At 46.1% G+C, this 21,880-nt stretch overlaps 1 protein-coding gene across 3 annotated transcripts in view; it reads right to left on the minus strand.

Moving 5' to 3' along the window:
* Nucleotides 1–3,769: 3,769 nt before the first annotated feature.
* Nucleotides 3,770–21,880, minus strand: part of DDX55 (DEAD-box helicase 55) — a 160,864-nt gene continuing 142,753 nt past the window's right edge. For all 3 annotated transcript variants that reach the window (XM_063964493.1, XM_063964492.1, XM_063964491.1), the window contains exons 11-14: nucleotides 7,020–7,134; nucleotides 6,400–6,568; nucleotides 4,413–4,702; nucleotides 3,770–4,079 (exon numbers count right to left, since the gene is read on the minus strand). In XM_063964493.1, coding sequence (XP_063820563.1) covers nucleotides 3,927–4,079; nucleotides 4,413–4,702; nucleotides 6,400–6,568; nucleotides 7,020–7,134 — 727 coding nt within the window. In that variant the 3' untranslated portion in view covers nucleotides 3,770–3,926. The remainder of the gene's footprint in view (nucleotides 4,080–4,412; nucleotides 4,703–6,399; nucleotides 6,569–7,019; nucleotides 7,135–21,880) is intronic.

Below are 21,880 nucleotides of genomic sequence, written 5' to 3' on the forward strand. Positions count from 1 at the left end.
CGGTTTTGGGCCGATGATATGTTGTTCTTCATACTGTTAACTAGATAGTATATCACAAGTTATACGGTGTGATTGGTGTGGCTGTAATGAATCTTGCCCTTGGATTACAAAAATCCTTTCCTTGTACTGTCCGTCTCCTCTGGGCACAGTTTCTCTAACTGAGATCTGGAGGAGGGGCATAGAGGGAGGAGCCAGTGCACACCCAGAGTCAAAGTCTTTCTTAAAGTGCCCATGTCTCCTGCGGAGCCCGTCTATCCCCATGGTCCTTACGGAGTCCCAGCATCCTCTACGGACTACGAGAAAAAGATTTACCGGTAGGTTTAAAATCTTATTATCTCCACGATCTGGGACTTCAGAGGCTGATTCCCTGCTGCTGTGGTCCGGTGAAGATACTGAGGAAGAGACCCATTGCAAGTCTGTGGATGAGTCTGCAGGCAGGAGGTCCCGCTGATCAGCATCCAGAGCCATCTTGGATTCCACCCTACGCTGCTCCTTCTGCTTTCTAGAAAGGCAGCAAAAACTTGTCCATACAGCGGACAAAGTATAAGGCACACTGGGAAAGCTGGGAGAGCCTATTTGGAGGCTAAAAAAGCCTTGTAAAAGGTAAGATGCAGGTGGATTGCAGCAGAGCTCACTCTCTCAGCTGCCTCACATACAACAGCTAGAACAGGAAGACCTTTTGTCAAGATTTACTGGTTTGAGACATCTGCATCCAAAGTAGCTAGGATTGGACATCTGGTGCTGGAGTTTCCTCGCGGACTGGTAATCACTGAGGAGAGTTTTCAGATGTTAATTGCTCAAGCAGTCTTAAAAAAAAAAACAAAAAAAAAACACAACGGTGGTTTCTTCCCCTTTGCAGGAATTGCTTGGAAGGTATATCAGCATACAGATGTTAACAGCCATAAAATTCTTCTTGAAGTCACTGAAGATTTACATAAAATAGGGCATGTAGGCCTCCTTTTATCCTAATCCAACACAGAGTACCACAGGGGGTAGTTCTGCCCTGTGGTTTCTATCCAATCATGTTAAGTGCATGAGCCTGGCATGCTGATCTTTAACACTGTCCCTATTACATAGTGGGGGTTACTCCTCTGTGTCTGAGCTCACCTGCAGTGATAGTTACCACCTAGGTCAGTGATTTTCAACCTTTTTTTTTTACTCGCGGCACACCGAACAATATTTTAAAATTGCCAAGGCACACCATCAGTTCCCCACAGGAAAAAAAACCAAAACACACACATTGGCCCTCACAGTAAAAAAAAATCCACACATACATTGGCCTACACAGAAAAAACAATCACATTGCTCCCTACATAAATCCTATTGCTCCCCACATGAATTATTCACATTGTTCCCCCCATAAATCCATAATTTTTTATTCTCCCTATATAAATCCTATTGTTCCCCACAGGAGAAATAAAATAACAAATATTATCAGCTGTCCTCCTCCCTGTCCCTCAGTGGCGGGGGTTGTTCATAATGGAGTTCTGCGAATACTGAGCAGCAAGCGGGCGGGCAGGTGTGGATGTGGGTTGGAAAGGAAAGCTGTGTATGCAGGCGGGAACTGGAAGATGTGTATGCAGGCAGGTGGGCTGGCTGGGTGGTGAGACGCGGCGGCCGTGACCTACATCATCACACTGATTTCATGGCAAAGGTCATGGCTGGAGCACAACTGATCCTCTAAGAGGAGCCTGGGCCAACAGTTCACTCTGAAGGTGCAGGAGGCTGCTCTGGCTCCGCGGCACACCTTGCAACTGGTCGCGGCACACTAGCGTGCCGTTGCACACTGGTTGAAAAAGCCTGACCTAGGTGCTGGTACGTCTAGAGTGGGGGAAGGTTCACTCCAAAATGGAATACCAGGATGCTGCTAAGGGACCAAGCCTGCCGCTTCTAGCCTGAATTTGAGCCAACCAAGGTCCCCAGGCAGGGTTTCTTGGCCACAGAGGGGAAACTCTTTGCAGCTAACTGAAAACACCTAGCTGGTTGTGTTTTAGAGCCTGCCCTCAACTGTCTTATGCCAATTTCAGAGATGAGGCTGCAAGAGAATGTATTGTTTCCCTGGGAGAGGGAGAGGGGACCCAGCAGCCCAGAAAACTCAGGATTTGCCTTGAGAGTATGTGCAGTTCTACTTTAAATACATTTACAATATATACAAAAAATATTTAATAGCCTTTTCACATATTACATTCTGTGCCTAGTGCTCAGCACTAGGCTTTTTACACCTAGGCATTGCAGCACCTGACCTGAAAACTTATCAATTATTAAATGTAGTGAAACTTTTTTGTGCAGTGCAGCACACTAGGGGTTAACTGCCCAAAAAGCCAAATTGGGAGCAGACTTTCCCAGTCCCCCAGCGGGTGGCTCTGCTCTCATTCGCAGCCCAGGAAAAGCAGCCGGCTGCAGCAGCACTTTATTACCTAGTCGCTGCTTGATTTGTCATTTCACTAGTTCCCTTTATTTTCCTTATTCTTTTCCTCTAACGGGAAGAGCTTTTATTTTTCTTAGGATGGGGAGTGTCTTTAGATCAGTATTGATTTTGGAAGCCAATAAAATACTTGCAAAACTAGGTTATATTTTCAATACATTTTATTTTAACAAAATAACCTATATTAGACGTTCCTGATCAAAAGTTCAAGGACACATTGCTCTCATACATATATATATATATATATATATATACATACACATATATATATATATATATATATATATATAATATGAGAAAATATCCGCACTGTGCTGCCCATCAGAATCCTCATGAGATGGTGCTCAACTCCACGGAACAGTTAATTCCAATAAACTGTCATTTGTAAAGGAGGGCACTCACCAGTTTTTTGTAAAATAATAGCTGTGGTTTTAATATTGAATCATCAAGTCTACGTTTCGATCACATCCCAGTGATCTTTGTCAAGACATCAAACAGTTTTCCAGGCAACAGGACACCACAAGTAGCATGCTACTTGTGGCGTCCTGTTGCCTGGAAAACTGTTTGATGTCTTGACAAAGATCACTCGGATGTGATCGAAACGTCGACTTGATGATTTAATATTAAAACCACAGCTATTATTTTACAAAAAACTGGTGAGTGCCCTCCTTTACAAATGACTATATATATATATATATATATATATAGAACACCAGGAAATACTTATGATATCCTGGACCATCGTTTAACCTCAGCCAAGGGAGACCAAGCGACCTTTGTAGGTGGATCATGTAACAATAATTAAGGGAATGATGGAGTTGTAGACCACTTGGCACTTCTGTCTGCACAACAGAACCGCCTCGCTAAGTCTCTGTCTGCCAGACAAAGCCTCTGACACTATCAAGCTCCCAGAAGAAACCTAAGGGGACCTGAAGATGTAATATTTGTATGAGTTTGATGACATGGACTATCAAGCCAGCCTATTTTAAGGTCTTGTTAACTTTGAAGCTGCAAACTAATTTCCCAAAGGACTAGTACAAAATAGGCTCTGATAAGAGCAAAAGTCTATTTGGCGATCCTTAAATACTGTCGATGGGAAAGGAATCAAAGTATATGGGAAATCATGCTTTAATCCATCGATTGTGTACAGAAGCAGTCAGGTTCATGACCCCACAGTTTTAGAGAAATTTATTTAAAAATGTAATAATATAATTTTTGGAAGAGGTGACAAGATTACTCACAACCAGCATTTGTGTAGTTCTAAAAAACAAACAAAAAAAACCTGCTATTATTTATTTTGAATAAAGTTATGAAATCCTTTGCAAAGGTAATGAATACACACAGTCAAGTTTATAAGCTTTATATACAATAAAATGAATTGTAGATGGGTCCAACATAACCACAAATGTCCCTCTGCCACAGATGAAAATAGGATCATCATAATTTTGAAAAACTGTACAAGTTAAAAATAACAGTCCACACAGTACAGTAGATGTCATGTTCAATCTGATAGGTCAGAGCCATCTGCAGATCTTCCAAAAGAGGTCAGCTGTTTCTCCAATTCTTCCTCTGTGATTTTACCTTTCTTCCGCTTTTTTAGTAATCTGGTGTCACGGAGCAGCTCATCCACGTCCTCATCATCTATATCAGAGCCCTGCAATACAACAGGGGGATATATATCAACCATTATAACAGAATATTGCATCAACATTGTGCTCAACTTTATGTCTTCCATCTCGTAACAAGATTTGGAATTCAATGAGCTTTGGAAAACATATTACAACTTTAACAGTAAACAAGTAGTAAGTAACAGAAGCAATATGGTTAGTTTAAATGTTAACACTTTCCAAAGCTTGTCTGCAAATCAGTTAAACATGTTTTTATAAATGTTACTAAATTACCTTTCACCCACAAACTATTATCTTAAAGTTCCCTTCATGGTCATTTTTCATTTGCTGTTAAAACGGTGCTCTTTCAGATATTTTACCTCTTTGTGTTTTCTTTTAAGTGCCATTTTTTTCTTCTTCTCTTTTTTGACTTTCTGCTTTGACCAAGCCTTGTTCTTTGTGAAGTTTCTCCTGCCCTCAACCACCTGTTTCTGCTTTCTCTCAATCAACATCTTCTGTCGCTGCTTTTCTCTGTTTTTATCTTTGTAGGTGATGGAATCAGTATCGATGGAAGTGGGAACAAAGTCAGAGATATCCTTTCCTCTTAATTCTGGCATCCTGGGCATTTTCAGTAGAGCAAAGCCACGGGCAAGGGTGGAGAAATCCAAATCTATACAAGCAAATGAAAAAAGAAAAAAAAAAAATACAATTACTCAAATCGCATGCACAAAACTAAAACATAATACTTCAATCTACAAATCAGACACAACAGCTAATAGGCCCTACACACTGGCAGATAATCCTCAAAGATATGAACGATCTCGTTCATTAATGAACGAGATACCGTTCATATCTTTGAGTGTGGAGGCACCAGTGATGAACGATGCGCGGCCCCACGCACGTTCATCGCTGGTGCCCCGTCGGCTGTGCATGCAGGCCAATATGGACGAGATCGTCCATATTTGCCTGCACTTCGATGGAGCCGGCCGTATCCGCCATCATGGAGGTCAATCAATGTGTAGGGCCCTTTTGCGCTATTTGGAATGTGCCACTGCTAATGACTAATGGCATTTCATTTATAGGAAATCTTGACCTTTGGTCTTTTATAGTACTTAAAAAAAATTACTGTAAACAGTGGCGATATTTTAAAACATCTGTTATTGAGTAGATGGAGCAGTGATGTTGGGTGTTGACCTATCACTGAGTAGTATAAAACACTCCCAGTCACAGCCCCCGCTCCACACCTCAAACTGCCAAAGCACATCAGTCATGCTGCGCCTGGGGAGCACTGCAGGCAAAATAACAGATCAGGATTTGTGCAGGCTGATCTCTGTGCATGCGAACATAAAAATTTTTTTTTCCTCAATACCGTGATACTATAAATTAGGTCCTAAGTGCATAAAGTTTCTGTTCCTTAGTCTCTCGCTAAGGTTACCTGCTTGACTATAACAGTTGGACAGATCAGAACATGGAGGAAAGAGCTCTTGCAATTGATGAAGAGAAATTCTGTCTGTGTACTCAGAGCAGCAATTCCTGCAATCTACAAGCCTTATGAATGCTATCAAAGGAATCTGAGGTCCAAAACAGGACATATTGATCCATATTGTTTAGGGAAGACAAAAGATAACATATTTGAGTTAATACCCCTTGAAAACATTCTCTTTGATATACTGTTCCCTTGGACTAGCAAGTCATCAGCAGTCACATGATGAAGCGATACGTTGGCACCTGCACCCAGCTTCATGTGCATTGGATTCCTGTGGAATGGACTATTCTGGGCCCACCAATAGTTTGGCCCTATCTTCATGTGTGCCTCTCGCTCGACTCTCCACATAACTACATTGTCACTGATCTGGTTTTGCCTTTTAAATTTAGGAGTTAATCGCTGGAATTGTGCTGGTTACTGCAACTCGCAGGCCATTACATATCGGTCTAAATATACATTGCAACCCAAGCTTATCCTGCAGCCCTCAGAATGATTTGCTAATGCTTCTCTGAATTACTCCGTGAAAACAGAAAAAAAAAAAAAAAAATCAGACAGACTTTAATTAGCTAATTGTGCTCAGTTGTTTTCTTGCTATGTACCCATTTGCTCAGCAAATTACGTGAACTCAGAGGTATCCGCCAATAGACACCAACTCCAAGTCTGGAAGGAGGAACATAGTGGGAATGAAGCAACCTACAGGCCTCGGTGCTATTATATCCAAAACTCAATATTTTGCCTGCCATGATGGAAACTGACATTTTTCATAAAGAATCTGACCGTATACTACTGAATCATACATTAATTTAAATAACACCTGTATTGAGCAGAGTCATGCTACATAAACAAGGACAGATGTTTGATGAGCCTTATAGATTTTGTACCTTTCACTTGAAATATTAAGCTGCACTCGTGTTTGGCATAAGCTTGTACATAGGAGACAAACGCTTTCATGCCTTTCTCAAACATTGCCCGATCACTCATTGCCATGGACTTCAGCTTTGGTAAATGATCCACCGTACACATCAATTCTGTCATTTCCTGCAGTGGACACTGTGGATTGCAAGTATAGTACGTGAGTGACTGGCAACAATAACAGCAGCTGTACAGTGTCTGGGACAGGAGTTGTAGAAATAGGATAGAAAATATACATGAAGCCAAAGCAATTGCAGTTTGCACTACAGAAGCCTGTGTTTCCTATTTGTGCTACTGGACATGCAGAGGAGCTATGGTGTAGCATAAAATAATAGTATACATAACATCCCATAATAACAAATGGCACATTGACATTATGCTCTACCCTAAATCAAGAAAACCTGTATGCGTTTAGGGGATATGTTAGCACTTTCTTAATATAAAGGGCTGCTGTGTAGTTATACGAAAATAGAAAGCAGAATCATAGGTTGATGGCATAAAGCACAAAAAAACATTAAAACAATCCAGTTTCCTCTCCCAATAGGTTCTTTTTTTTTTTTTTAAAAATGTTTTTAAACAAACAGGGTACCTTCTGGTTTATTGAAAGAAAACGGACATAGGATTCTTCCATAGGAAGCAAAAACACAAGAGCGCTGCCATGATGACCAATCCGTGCTGTGCGTCCACATCGATGAACAAAGGCACTGAAAGAAAAGCATGACATCTGTATGAGGCTGCATATAATGTTCTGGTTTAATAATAAACACTTTCAAATAGAGAGGTGCTCCAAAAATTCTTTGTCCTGGCCCCAACAACAGGATTTTGGTACTTACCAATAAATCCATTTCTCTGATTCGATGGGTAACACTGGGGTATAGATGGGTGATGAGTGAAACCTGGCATTTTAATTTTTTTAGGAACTGAATGTTGCTTCTACCACTCTATACCCCACCTGACTCAGTTACGATTAACTAGCCCAAGTGGAGACGGAGAGGAGAAAAAGGCAAAAAATAGAAAGAAGAATTACACAAATGTGGCCCATAGGACCCCAAACAAAAGATTTTAAATTCACCAAACAAAACACCACAAAAAGCACACTGCAGTCCATCAAAGCAAGCAATAACAAGTGGGCAACACACTGCAGACAATATAACAGTGTTGGGAGGGCATCCAGAGTCCAGAGATGGAATCTGAGAAATGGATTTATCGGTAAGTATCAAAATCCTGTTTTTGCCTCATTCTCTAGGGTATACTGGAGATTATACTAGAGACTAGGGCCATCCCAAAGCAGCCCTCTCGGACGGGAAGGCGCTGAAGAAACCTGCAGGACCAGATGTGCAAATCCTTGGACGCAAATGTATCAAACCTATAAAACTTGACAAAGGTGTTCACAGAGAACCAGAAGGCAGCACAACAGAGCTGATCAGCAGAAGACCCACGTTGCACAGTCCAAGAGGCACCAACTGACCAAGTGAAATGTAGCTAAATAGACACAGGTGGAGGGCAACCACCGGAAAATAAGATTTTAAACCTACCAGTAAATCATTTTCTCGTAGTCCGTAGAGGATGCTGGGACTCCGTAAGGACCATGGGGATAGACGGGCTCCGCAGGAGACATGGGCACTTTAAGAAATACTTTGGATCTGGGTGTGCACTGGCTCCTCCCTCTATGCCCCTCCTCCAGACCTCAGTTAGAGAAACTGTGCCCAGAGGAGACGGACAGTACGAGGAAAGGATTTTAGTTAATCTACGGGCAAGATTCATACCAGCCACACCGTAAAACCTGTGATATACAATCTAGTTAACAGTATGAACAACAACATATCATCGGTCCATAACGTACGAAACTATAACATAACCCTTATGAAAGCAACAACTATATACAAGTCTTGCAGAAATAGTCCGCACTTGGGACGGGCGCCCAACATCCTCTACGGACTACGAGAAAAAGATTTACCGGTAGGTTTAAAATCTTATTTTCTCTAACGTCCTAGAGGATGCTGGGACTCCGTAAGGACCATGGGGATTATACCAAAGCTCCCAAACGGGCGGGAGAGTGTGGATGACTCTGCAGCACCGATTGAGCAAACAGGAGGTCCTCCTCAGCCAGGGTATCAAACTTATAGAACTTTGCAAAGGTGTTTGACCCCGACCAAGTAGCAACTCGGCACAGCTGTAGTGCCGAGACCCCTCGGGCAGCCGCCTAAGACGAGCCCACCTTCCTAGTGGAATGGGCCTTAACCGATTTTGGTAACGGCGATCCTGCCGTAGAATGCGCCTGCTGAATCGTGTTACAGATCCAGCGAGCAATAGTCTGCTTTGAAGCAGGGCCGCCAACCTTGTTGGCTGCATATAGGACAAACAGTGCTTCTGTTTTTCTGATCCTAGCCGTTCTGGCCACGTAAATCTTCAAAGCCCTGACCACATCAAGGGACTCGGAATCCTCCAAGTCCCGTGTAGCCACAGGCACGACAATAGGTTGGTTCATATGAAAGGATGAGACCACCTTAGGTAGGAATTGAGGACGGGTCCGCAATTCCGCTCTATCCATATAGAAAACCAGATAGGGGCTTTTATGCGATAAAGCCGCCAATTCCGAAACTCGCCTAGCCGAAGCCAAGGCTAACAACATGACCACCTTCCAAGTGAGATATTTCAACTGTTTGAAGTGGTTCAAACCAATGTGACTTAAGAAAACTTAACACCACGTTAAGGTCCCAAGGCGCCACCGGAGGCACAAAAGGAGGCTGAATATGCAGTACTCCCTTCACAAAAGTCTGTACTTCAGGCAGAGAGGCCAATTCCTTTTGAAAGAAAATGGATAAGGCCGAAATCTGAACTTTAATGGAGCCTAACTTTAGGCCCAAATTCACTCTAAGCTGTAGGAAGTGAAGAAAACGGCCTAGATGGAATTCTTCCGTAGGAGCATTCCTGGCCTCGCGCCAAGAAACATATTTTCGCCATATCCGGTGATAATGTTTAGCTGTCACGCCCTTCCTAGCCTGTATTAGCGTAATAATGACTTCATCCGGAATACCTTTTTCCGCTAGGATCCGGCGTTCAACCGCCATGCCGTCAAACGCAACCGCGGTAAGTCTTGGAACAGACAGGGACCCTGTTGCAACAGGTCCTGTCTTAGAGGAAGAGGCCACGGATCTTCTGTGAGCATTTCCTGCAGATCCGGATACCAGGTCCTTCGTGGCCAATCCGGAACAATGAGTATTGTTCTCACTCCTGTTTTTCTTATTATTCTCAACACCTTGGGTATGAGAGGAAGAGGAGGAAATACATAGACCGACTGGAACACCCACGGTGTCACTATGGCGTCCACAGCTACCGCCTGAGGATCTCTTGACCTGGCACAATACCTTTGTAGCTTTTTGTTGAGACGGGACGCCATCATGTCTATTTGAGGCAATCCCCACCGACTTGCAATCTGTGCGAAGACTTCCTGATGAAGTCCCCACTCTCCTGGATGCAGGTCGTGTCGGCTGAGGAAGTCTGCTTCCCAGTTGTCCACTCCCGGAATGAACACTGCTGACAGTGCACTTACATGATTCTCCGCCCAGCGAAGAATTCTGGTGGCTTCCGCCATCGCCACTCTGCTCCTTGTGCCACCTTGGCGGTTTACATGAGCTACTGCGGTGACGTTGTCCGACTGAATCATCACCGGTCGGTCGCGAAGTAAGGTCTCCGCTTGACGTAGGGCGTTGAATATGGCCCTCAGATCTAGGATGTTGATGTGAAGATAAGTATCTTGACTTGACCAAAGGCCTAGGAAATTTCTTCCCTGTGTGACTGCTCCCCAACCGCGGAGGCTCGCATCCGTGGTCACCAGGATCCAATCCTGAATGCCGAACCTGCGGCCCTCTAGAAGGTGAGCACTCTGCAGCCACCACAGGAGAGAAACCCTGGCCCTGGGGGACAGGGTTATCCGCTGATACATGTGCAGATGTGACCCGGACCATTTGTCCAATAGGTCCCACTGGAAAGTCCTTGCATGGAACCTGCCGAAAGGAATGGCTTCGTATGTCGCCACCATTTTTCCTAGGACTTGAGTGCAATGATGCACTGACACTTGTTTCGGCTTCAACAGGTTCTCGACTAGAGTCATGAGTTCCTGCGCTTTTTCTTCCGGAAGAAAAACCCTTTTCTGGTCTGTGTCCAGAATCATGCCCAAGAAGGACAGGCGCGTCGTAGGATCCAGCTGCGACTTTGGAATATTGAGAATCCAGCCGTGTCGCTGTAACACCTTCAGTGAAAGGGATACGCTGTTCTGCAACTTCTCCCGTGATCTCGCTTTTATGAGGAGATCGTCCAAGTACGGGATAATTGTGACACCCTGCTTTCGCAGGAGTACCATCATTTCCGCCATTACCTTGGTGAAAATTCTCGGGGCCGTGGAAAGCCCAAACGGCAACGTCTGAAATTGGTAATGACAATCGTGTATCGCAAATCTCAGGTACGCCTGATGAGGAGGATATATGGGAACATGCAGGTATGCATCCTTTATGTCCAGCGATACCATAAAATCCCCCTCTTCCAGGCTGGCGATGACCGCTCTGAGCGATTCCATCTTGAACTTGAACCGTTTTAAGTAAAGGTTGAGGGATTTTAAATTCAAAATGGGTCTGACCGAACCGTACGGTTTCGTGACCACAAACAGGGTTGAGTAGTACCCCTTCCCCCTCTGAAGCAGGGGAACCTCGGCCACCACTTGTTGAAGACACAATTTTTGAATCGCCTGTAACACTATCTCCCTTTCCAGGGGAGAAGTTGGTAGCGCCGATTTGAAAAAACGGCGAGGCGGCACCTCTTCGAATTCCAGCCTGTATCCCTGGGACACATTTTCCATTGCCCAGGGATCCACCTGTGATTGAACCCAGATGTGGCTGAAAAGTCGAAGACGTGCCCCCACTGGAGCGGACTCCCTCAGGGGAGCCCCAGCGTCATGCGGTGGATTTTGCAGAGGCCGGGGAGGACTTCTGTTCCTGGGAACCAGCTGTGTTGTGCAGCTTTTTTCCTCTGCCCTTACCCCTGGCAAGAAAGGACGATCCACGTACTCTTTTGCTTTTATTTGAACGAAAGGACTGCATTTGATAATGATGCGCTTTCTTAGATTGTGAGGGAACATAAGGCAAAAAATACGATTTACCTGCCGTAGCTGGGGAGGCGAGGTCCGAGAGGCCCTCTCCAAACAATTCCTCACCCTTGTACGGCAAAAACTCCATATGCCTCTTTGAGTCGGCATCCCCCGTCCACTGTCGGGTCCATAAGACTCGCCTAGCAGAAATGGACATAGCGTTTATTCTGGAACCCAGTAAACTAATGTCTCTTTGAGCATCCCTCATATATAAGACCGCATCTTTTATATGCCCTAGGGTCATTAAAATGGTATCCTTATCAACGGTCTCAATATCCGCTGATAAAGAATCTGTCCATGCTGCTACAGCACTACAAACCCAGGCCGACGCAATTGCCGGCCTGAGCAACGTACCAGAATGAGTGTAAATGGACTTCAAGGTAACCTCCTGCTTGCGGTCAGCAGGATCCTTGAGGGTAGCCGTATCTTGGGACGGGATCGCTATCTTTTTTGATAAGCGTGTCAAAGCTTTGTCTACCCTAGGGGAGGATTCCCACCGTATTCTGTCCTGTGACGGGAAAGGATACGCTGTTAGAATCCTTTTGGGAATCTGCAGTTTTTTGTCTGGAGTTTCCCACGCTTTTTCGCATAATTCGTTCAGCTCATGTGAGGAGGGAAAGGTGACCTCAGGTTTCTTTCCCTTATACATGTGTACCCTCGTGTCAGGGACAGGGGGGTTCCTCAGTAATTCGCAAAACAACTTTAATTGCGATAATCATATATCGAATACATTTAGCCACCCTTGGCTGCAATTTTGCATCATCGTAGTCGACACTGGAGTCTGAATCCGTGTCGGTATCTGTGTCAACTATTTGGGATAGTGGGCGCTTCTGAGACCCCGAAGGTCCCGGCGACATAGGGACAGCTTTGTCTAATCTTTTGTGCAATAAATTAACATTAGCACTTAAAACATTCCACATATCCATCCAGTCAGGTGTCTGCGCTGCCGACGGAGACCTAATATTCATACACTCCCCCTCCTCCTTAGGTGAGCCTTCAACCTCAGACATGTCGACACACGCGTACCGACACACCACACACACACACACACAGGGAAGCTCTTTTCTGAAGACAGGTAACCCACCAGGCCCTTTGGAGAGACAGAGAGAGAGTATGCCAGCACACACCCCAGCGCTATATGACCCAGTAGCGCTTATGTATAATGTATATGCGCCAATTATGTGCCCCCCCCCCCCCCCTCTACTTTAAAACCCTCTTTCACCGTGTGTCAAGCAGGGGAGAGTCCGGGGACCTTCCTCTCAGCGGTGCTGTGGAGAAAAAATGGAGCTGGTGAGTGCTGAGGGAGAAGCCCCGCCCCCTCGGCGGAGGGCTTCTGTCCCACTCAAATTTACTAACAACATGACGGGGGCTCTTTTTATACATGTACAGTGCCCAGCTGTACATGTATATATGTGTATTTGCCACCTGAGGTGTTTATTGCTGCCCAGGGCACCCCCCCTGCGCCCTTACAGTGACCGAAGTGTCTGAGGTGAATGGGAGCAATGGCGCACCGCTTCACTGCTGTGCGTTACCTCTTATGAAGATCATATCTTCTGCCGCCTCTGAAGTCTCTTCCTCACATACTCACTCGGCTTCTTTCTTCCGGCTCTGCGAGGAGGACGGTGGCGCGGCTCTGGGACGGACGGCGAGTGTGAGACCTGCGTACCGATCCCTCTGGAGCTAATGGTGTCCAGCAGCCTAAGAAACAGAGCCCTGAAACTCAGAGAAGTGGGTCTGTTTCTCTCTCCTCAGTCCCTCGATGCAGGGAGTCTGTTGCCAGCAGGCTCCCTGAAAATAAAAAACCTAACTAAAATACTTTCTTTTACAGGAAACTCAGGAGAGCTCCCTGAAAGCACCCAGTCTCCACCGGGCACAGTATCAAACTGAGGTCTGGAGGAGGGGCATAGAGGGAGGAGCCAGTGCACACCCAGATCCTAAATCTTTCTTAAAGTGCCCATGTCTCCTGCGGAGCCCGTCTATCCCCATGGTGCTTACTGAGTCCCAGCATCCTCTAGGACGTTAGAGAAACACAGGCTACACAGATAACCATACAAATTCACCTGGAAATAGTCTGTTTAGAAGCAGGCCAGACCCGCTTATGGGAATCATAGATGACAAAGAGAATCCGTTTTCTGTATAAAAGTGGTACAAGCAACATAAACCTGAAGAGCCCGAACAGCATCCAAAGAGTAGGAAAAGGCATCGTTAGACGAGAAACCTGGAACCACAATAGGTTGATAAATGTGAAAGATCAAAACAACCATAGGTAGAAAAGAAGGCTTCGGACAGATAGTGTTCACGCTAGGCTGTTTTAGCAGGGCGCCTGCCCGATTTTTTAAGGGCAAAACCCACCCTGCTAAAACAGCCGCTGGCTTTCTGTCCTCCCAGCGTGTAAAGATGCCGTGCGCATACGTGCGGCATCCATTCACGCTGTGAGTGTGCTTTGGGGAAGCCCAGCACTTCCGTAGGTGCTGGGCACACCCCCAAGAGTGACGCCGCCGGCCGGCCACGTCCCCCATCTGTGGGCTGAACCGCCCACTTGTAGTACGTAGATTGGCTCCGGCGCCCTGCCCTGCCCTACTGCTAGAGTGAACACTAACAGAGCTCAGCTCGATCACCATGAAAAACAAGATAGGGAGAGCGGCATGATAAGGCGACAAATTCCAGCACTCTCCGAGCTGATGCAAGGGCCAAAAGCAAGGCCATTTTCCACAACAACTATTTAAAGTCCACCCGACTCCAAAGGTTCAAACATAGTCAACTGAAGAAACTGTAAAACCAATTTAAAATCCCATAGTGCCATAGGAGGAATAAAATGCAGATGAACATAAAAGAACTTCCTTTAGAAAGTTCGGGATTTCTGGAATCAAAGCTAACCAGCGTTGGGAAAAAAAAATAGGATTTTAATACCTACCGGTAAATCCTTTTCTCTTAGTCCGTAGAGGATGCTGGGGTCACTTCAAGAACCATGGGGTATCGACGGGATCCGCAGGAGTCATGGGCACTTTAAGACTTTCAAAGGGGTGTGAACTGGCTACTCCCTCTATGCCCCTCCTCCAGACTCCAGTTATAGGAACTGTGCCCAGGGAGACAGACATTTAGAGGAAAAGGATTTATTTTTAAACTAAGGTGAGATACACACCAGCTCACACCTCAAGCACGCCGTACAATATGGCATTTAACACAACGCAAGTCAACGGCATGAACAGCAACAGGCTGACTATAAACGTAACACAACACGTGTTCAACCACAACTGATAACTGCAGATACAGTACGCACTGGGACGGGCACCCAGCATCCTCTACGGACTAAGAGAAAAGGATTTACCGGTAGGTATTAAAATCCTATTTTCTCATACGTCCTAGAGGATGCTGGGGTCACTTCAGGAACCATGGGGTTTATACCAAAGCTCCAGAACGGGCGGGAGAGTGCGGATGACTCTGCAGCACGGATTGACCAAACATGAGGTCCTCATTAGCCAGGGTATCAAACTTGTAGAACTTCGCAAAGGTGTTTGAACCCGACCAAGTAGCTGCTCTGCAAAGTTGTAATGCCGAGACACCCCGGGCAGCCGCCCAGGACGAGCACACCTTCCTAGTGGAATGGGCCTTTACCAAGTTCAGTAACGGCAATCCAGCCGTAGAGTGAGTCTGCTGAATCGTATGACAGATCCAGCGCGCAATAGTCTGCTTGGAAGCAGGAGCCCCAATTTTATTGTGAGCATACAGGACAAACAGAGCCTCTGTTTTCCTAAACTGAGCCGTTCTGGCGACATAAATTTTCAAAGCTCTTACTACATCGAGAAACTTTGATTCCAGCAAGGCATCAGTGGCCACAGGCACCACAATAGGTTGGTTCAAGTGGAACGACTAAACCACTTTCGGCAGAAACTGCTGACGAGTCCTCAACTCTGCTCCATCTTCACGGAAGATTAAATAAGGGCTTTTGTGAGACAAAGCCGCAAATTCAGACACCTGCCTTGCGGATGCCAAGGCCAACAGCATGACCACTTTCCAAGTAAGGAACTTCAACTCTACCTTCTGTAAAGGTTCAAATCGATGAGATTGAAAGTATTGCAACACCACGTTAAGATCCCATGGTGCCACAGGGGCACAAAGGGAGGTTGGATGTGCAACACGCCTTTCACGAAGGTCTTAACTTCTGGAAGGGAGGCCAATTGTTTTGGAAGAAAATCGATAAAGCTGAAATTTGAACTTTAATTGAGCCCAACTTTAGGCCCGCATCCACACCGGCTTGTAGAAAATGGAGAAAACACCCAACTGAAACTCTTCTGTAGGAGCCTTCTTGGATTCACACCAAGACACATATTTTCTCCAAATACGGTGGTAATGTTTCACCGTCACTCCTTTTCTAGCCTGAAGAAGTGTGGGAATGACTTCACTGGGAATACCCTTTCGGGCTAGGATCCGGCGTTCAACCGCCAAAACGTCAAACGTAGCCGCGGTAAGTCTTGATATACGCAGGTCCCCTGCTGTAACAGATCCTCTCGTAGAGGAAGAGGCCAGGGATCTCCTATGAGTAATTCCTGAAGATCTGGATACCAAGCTCTCCTTGGCCAGTCCGGAACAATGAGGATTGCCTGAACCTTTGTTCTTCTTATGATCGGTAGCACCTTTGGAATGAGTGGAAGCGGAGGGAAAACATACACCGACTGAAACACCCATGGTGTCACTAGGGCGTCCCCTGCTATTGCTTGAGGGTCCCTCGACCTGGAACAATATCTCTGAAGTTTCTTGTTGAGGTGAGACACCATCATGTCTATTTGAGGAATTCCCCAACGACTTGTCACTTCTGCAAAGATCTCTTGATGAAGACCCCACTCTCCTGGATGGAGATCGTGTCTGCTGAGGAAGTCTGCTTCCCAGATGTCCACTCCTGGAATGAAGATCGCTGACAGAGCGCTTGTATGTCTTTCCGCCCAGTTGAGAACTTTGTGGCCTCTGCCATTGCCGCTCTGCTTTTTGTTCCGCCCTGACGGTTTATGTGTGCTACTGCCGTTATATTGTCCGACTGGATTAGGACGGGCAGATTGCGAAGATGTTCCGCTTGAAGAAGGCCGTTGTAAATGGCCCTTAACTCCAGAACGTTAATGTGTAGACAAATTTCCTGGCTTGACCCTCTTCCCTGGAAGGTTTCCCCCTGTGTGACTGCTCCCCAGCCACGTAGACTCGCATCCGTGGTCACCAGGATCCTGTCCTGGATCCCGAATCTGCGTCCCTCTAGGAGGTGAGAACTGTGCAACCACCACAGGAGTGAGATTCTGGTCTTGGAGGACAGGATTATTTTCCGGTGCATGTCCAACAGGTCCCACTGAAACACTCTGGCATGGAATCTGCCAAATTGAATGGCCTCGTAGGCCGCCACCATCTTCCCCAACAATCGAGTGCACTGAAGGATTGACACGCTCACTGGTTTCAGAATTTGTTTGACCAGACTCTGAATTTCTAGAGCCTTTTCCACTGGAAGTAAGACTCACTGTAATTCTGTGTCCAGAATCATTCCCAAAAACGACAGCCGTTTCGTCGGAATTAACTGTGACTTTGGCAAGTTTAGGAGCCAACCATGTTGTTGCAGAACTGTCAGGGAGAGCTTAATGCCCTGCACCAGTTTGTCCTTGGATCTCGCCTTTATCAGGAGATCGTCCAAGTATGGGATAATTGTGACTCCTTGCTTGCGCAGGAGAACCATCATTTCCGCCATTACCTTGGTGAAAATCCTCGGAGCCGTGGACAGATCAAACGGCAATGTCTGAAATTGGTAATGACAATCCTGAATGGCAAACCTCAGGTAAGCCTGATGCGGAGGATATATGGGGACGTGTAAGTAGGCATCCTTAATGTCGACCAACACCATAAAATCCCCTTCCTCCAGACTGGAGATCACTGCTCGGAGAGATTCCATCTTGAATTTGAATTTTCTTAGGTAGAAATTGAGGGATTTTAGGTTCAGAATTGGTCCGGCTTCAGGACCACAAACAGACTCGAATAAAAGCCTTCTCCCTGTTGTGACGGGGGAACCCTGATAATGACTTGATTTTGACACAACTTTTGTATTGCATCGCATACTACCTCCTTGTCCGGAAGAGAAGCTGGTAAGGCCGATTTGAAAAATCGACGAGGGGGAACGTCTTGAAACTCTAGTTTGTACCCCTGGGACACTATTTCTAATACCCATGGGTCCAGGTCCGAACGAACCCAGAACTGACTGAAGAATTTGAGACGTGCCCCCACCGGTGCGGACTTCCGCAGAGGAGTCCCAGCGTCATGCGGTGGATTTGGCAGAAGCCGGGGAGGACTTCTGATCCTGGGAACCCGCTACGGCCGGAGATCTTTACACCTTTTCCTCTTCTTCTATTAGCAAGGAAGGAATAAGCTTGGCCTTTTTTGTATATATTTGGCCGAAAGGACTGCATCTAATAGTGGTGAGCTTTCTTTTGTTGTGGAGGAACATAAGGCAGAAAAGACGACTTACCCGCGGTAGCCAGAGATACCAAATCAGCGAGGCCGTCACCAAACAATACACCACCTTTATACGGTAGAGACTCCATAGCTTTTTTAGAGTCAGCATCAGCATTCCACTGATGAATCCACAATGCCCTCCTAGCTGAAACAGCCATGGCATTGGCCTTTGATCCCAACAGGCCAATATCTCTCGCCGCTTCCTTTAGGTAGGCTGCAGCGTCCCTGATATAACCCAGCGTTAAACGGATGCTATCCCTATCCAGGGTATCTATATCAGATGACAAGTTATCTGCCCACTTCTCGATAGCACTACTCACCCACGCAGATGCAATGGTTGGTCTGAGTAGTGCACCTGTGGTAACGTAAATGGATTTTAACGTATTTTCCGGTCTACGATCCGCAAGATCCTTAAGGGCTGCCGTGTCAGGAGACGGTAGAGCCACCTTTTTAGACAACCGTGATAGAGCCTTGTCCACAATGGGGGGTGACTCCCACTTTTCTCTATCCCCAGAGGGAAAGGGATACACCCCCGGAATCCTTTTGGGAATGTGAAACTGTCAGGATTTTCCCACACAGCTTTTCAAAAAGAGTACTCAGTTCATGAGAGGGAGGAAACGTTACCTCAGGTTTCTTTCCCTTAAACATACAGACCCTTTTATCAGGAACAGTAGGGTCCTCAGTGATATGTAATACGTCTTTTATCGCCACAATCATGTACTGAATGCTCTGGTATCACTCTAGTCGACACTGGAGTCAGCGTCCGTGTCGGTATCTGTCTGCCAACTGAGCAAACGAACGCTTATGTGACCCCGAGGGGGTCTGGACTTGTGATAACACAACCTCCACAGATTTCTTCCATGCCTGGTTTTGAGACTCAGATTTATCTAATCTCTTACTAATAAGAGCCACGTTAGCATTCAAAGCATTCAACACATTTACCCAATCAGGAGTCGGCGGTGCCGACAGGTTCACTCCCACAGCCGTTTCTGTCCCTAATACAGTCTCCTCCTGGGAAGAGCACTCAGCCTCAGACATGCCGACACACGTGTACCGACACCTACAGACACCCTGGGCATATAGGGGACAGACCCACAGTAAAGCCTGTCAGAGAAACACAAAGGGAGTTTGCCAGCTCACAACCCAGCGCTTATCCCGGTTCTGAAACTCTTCTATATTGCCTCAGACCTGTAGCGCTTATATAATTTACTTATTTAGCACCAAACTAACCGTGCCCCCCCCCACACCCGTTTTGCACCGTTACTAGTACAGCAGTGTTGAGGAAGGACCAGCGTCTCTGCAACTCTGAAGAGAAAATGGCGCTGAGTAGAGCTGTGAGGGCTAAGCCCCGCCCCCTTAATGGCGCGTTTCAGCCCGCTATTTTTTTTTTGGCATATTTATACTGGCGGGGGTTAGAATTTAGTGCCTAGGCACTTATACCACTCTTTGCCAGTCTCATATGATGTTTGTATATGCTGCCCAGGGCCCCCCCACTCCCTGCACCCTGTATTGCCGTTGTGTGTGGGAGCATGGCGCGCAGTTCGATCGCTGTGCGGTACCTCAAAGCCATCACTGAAGTCTTCTGTTCTTCTTCTACTCACCTGTCTTCTGACTTCTGGCTCTGCAAGGGGGCGACGGTGGGCTCTGGGAATGAACCCCTACGCGTACCTAGTGTTCCAAACCCTCAGGAGCTAATGGTGTCCTGTAGCCAAGAAGCAGAGCCTTTAACTCACTGGAAGTAGGTCTGACTTCTCTCCCCTAAGTCCCACGAAGCAGGGAGATTGTTGCCAGCAGTCTCTCTGAAAATAAAAAACCTAACATAAGTCTTTTTCAGAGAAACTCAGTAGAGCTCCTTAGAGTGCATACAGTCTGCCTGGGCACAATTCTAAAACTGGAGTCTGGAGGAGGGGCATAGAGGGAGGAGCCAGTTCACACCCCTTTGAAAGTCTTAAAGTGCCCATGTCTCCGGCGGATCCCGTCTATACCCAATGGTTCTTGAAATGACCCCAGCATCCTCTAGGACGTATGAGGGAAAAAAAAGAAAAGACAGAAACATGAACCCTCAAAGAAGCCAGCCGGAGACCTGCATCCACTCCCGCCTGAAGGAGCGGAAGATGACGGGAGAGACTGAAAGACCGCACACCAACCACGGTGATATTGTGTCACCAAAGCAGGCTTAATCAAGGTTGGGATCACCGATTCAGGAATGCCCTTATATCTCAGAATCGAGGCTTCAACAGCCACACCGTTAAATGAAGACAAGGGAAGGTTGGGTAAACGAAAGGACCTAGCTGCAAGGAGGTCGCGACGAAGCAGCAGAGGTTAGGGATAATCTTGTAGAAGCAGAAGGAGGTCTGAATACAAAGACCAACGGAACAATCTGCATGACTGTCGTGCGCACCTGCTTGATTGGTTTTAGGATCCTGGGAAGAAGTAATGGTGGGAACATATACTAGCTGGAAGCGTCACAGAAAGTGCTTCTTCACTCACTCCAAAATGCGCGTAGCATCCAACATTGCAAAACGGTTACAAGTTACAAGATATCTTTGGCAATTTATAGTCGCCGCTGCCGTGGCATTGTTCGACTGTACTCAGACACCCCGGAGGAGACGAAATGCCACCGCCAATGTACTAAGTATTGCTCTGAGTTCCACAACACTGATTGGCAACATAGCCTCATGGCGAGACCACTGTTCTTGAAACAAACTGCTTGACCATAGCCCCCCAGCACCATAAACTATCGTCCGTGGTCACTAAGATCCAATCCCACATCGCGAATGGGCAACCAGCCCCCATGTGATCGCCATTCAACCACCAAAGAAGAGAGTGAAAAGAGAGACTGAATGAAGAGAGATAAATAAGCTAAGTAAAGTGAAGGTGAGATTCCGTCCACTGAGATTACAGGTCTAGTTGAAACTTCTGGGAGTGAAACATGCCAAACTGAATTTCCTCGAATGAGGCCACCACTTTGCGCAGCAAACGAATGCATAGATGAAACGATACAGATTGCTGACCATGGATTGGATCACCTAGATTTTGTGCAGAGGAAGAAAGACCTACCTCAAGGTTGTGTTGAAGATCCCGCCCAGGAACATAAGTCACTGGGGGGGGGCTGAAGGGCTCAAAATTTGAAATTAAGTCCTGTATGGCAAACCGAAGGAAAGCCTGACTAGGTTCCAAAATTAGAATGTGCAGGTACGCGTCCCAAATGTCCAAAGACACCAGAAACTGTTCTGGTCCCATGTTTGTGATCACTGAGTGCAAGGATTCCATTTTAAACCTGTGAAAATGCAAATGTACACTTAATGATTTGAGGTTCAAAATAGGCCTGACTGAACTGTCTGGGCTTTGGAACCGCAAAAAGATTTGAAAAATAAAATAAAAAAAATGTTGAGGCTTATAGTAACACTCCGAGAAAAAAAGAAACTGCAGGTGCACACTCTAAAGACCGCTGCATCTTGCAGTCTCTGTTCAGAAGGAAGAAAACCAATAGCAAATGTAATAGAAAAAAAAAGGAAGAGGCTGCATAACACACACACACACACACACACACACACACACACACACACACACACACACACACACGGCTACCTTGGGCACATAATCAAAACCTAGTCAGGTGGAGTATAGAGGGGAAGAGGCCACATTCAATTCTTAGAAGAATTAAAGTGCCAGGCTCAATCGTCATCTCATTAAGTTATATACCCCAGTGTAATCTCCAGTGTCCCCCAGTGGATGAAAGAGAAAAACATTATGGAAACAAAATGCATCTAAACCCCCTGCATTTCCCACATGGCTTTTTTATCTTCATTATTCTTCACTTTTAA

The sequence above is a fragment of the Pseudophryne corroboree genome, chromosome 1, assembly GCF_028390025.1.
Source record: "Pseudophryne corroboree isolate aPseCor3 chromosome 1, aPseCor3.hap2, whole genome shotgun sequence".
NCBI lineage: Eukaryota > Metazoa > Chordata > Amphibia > Anura > Myobatrachidae > Pseudophryne > Pseudophryne corroboree.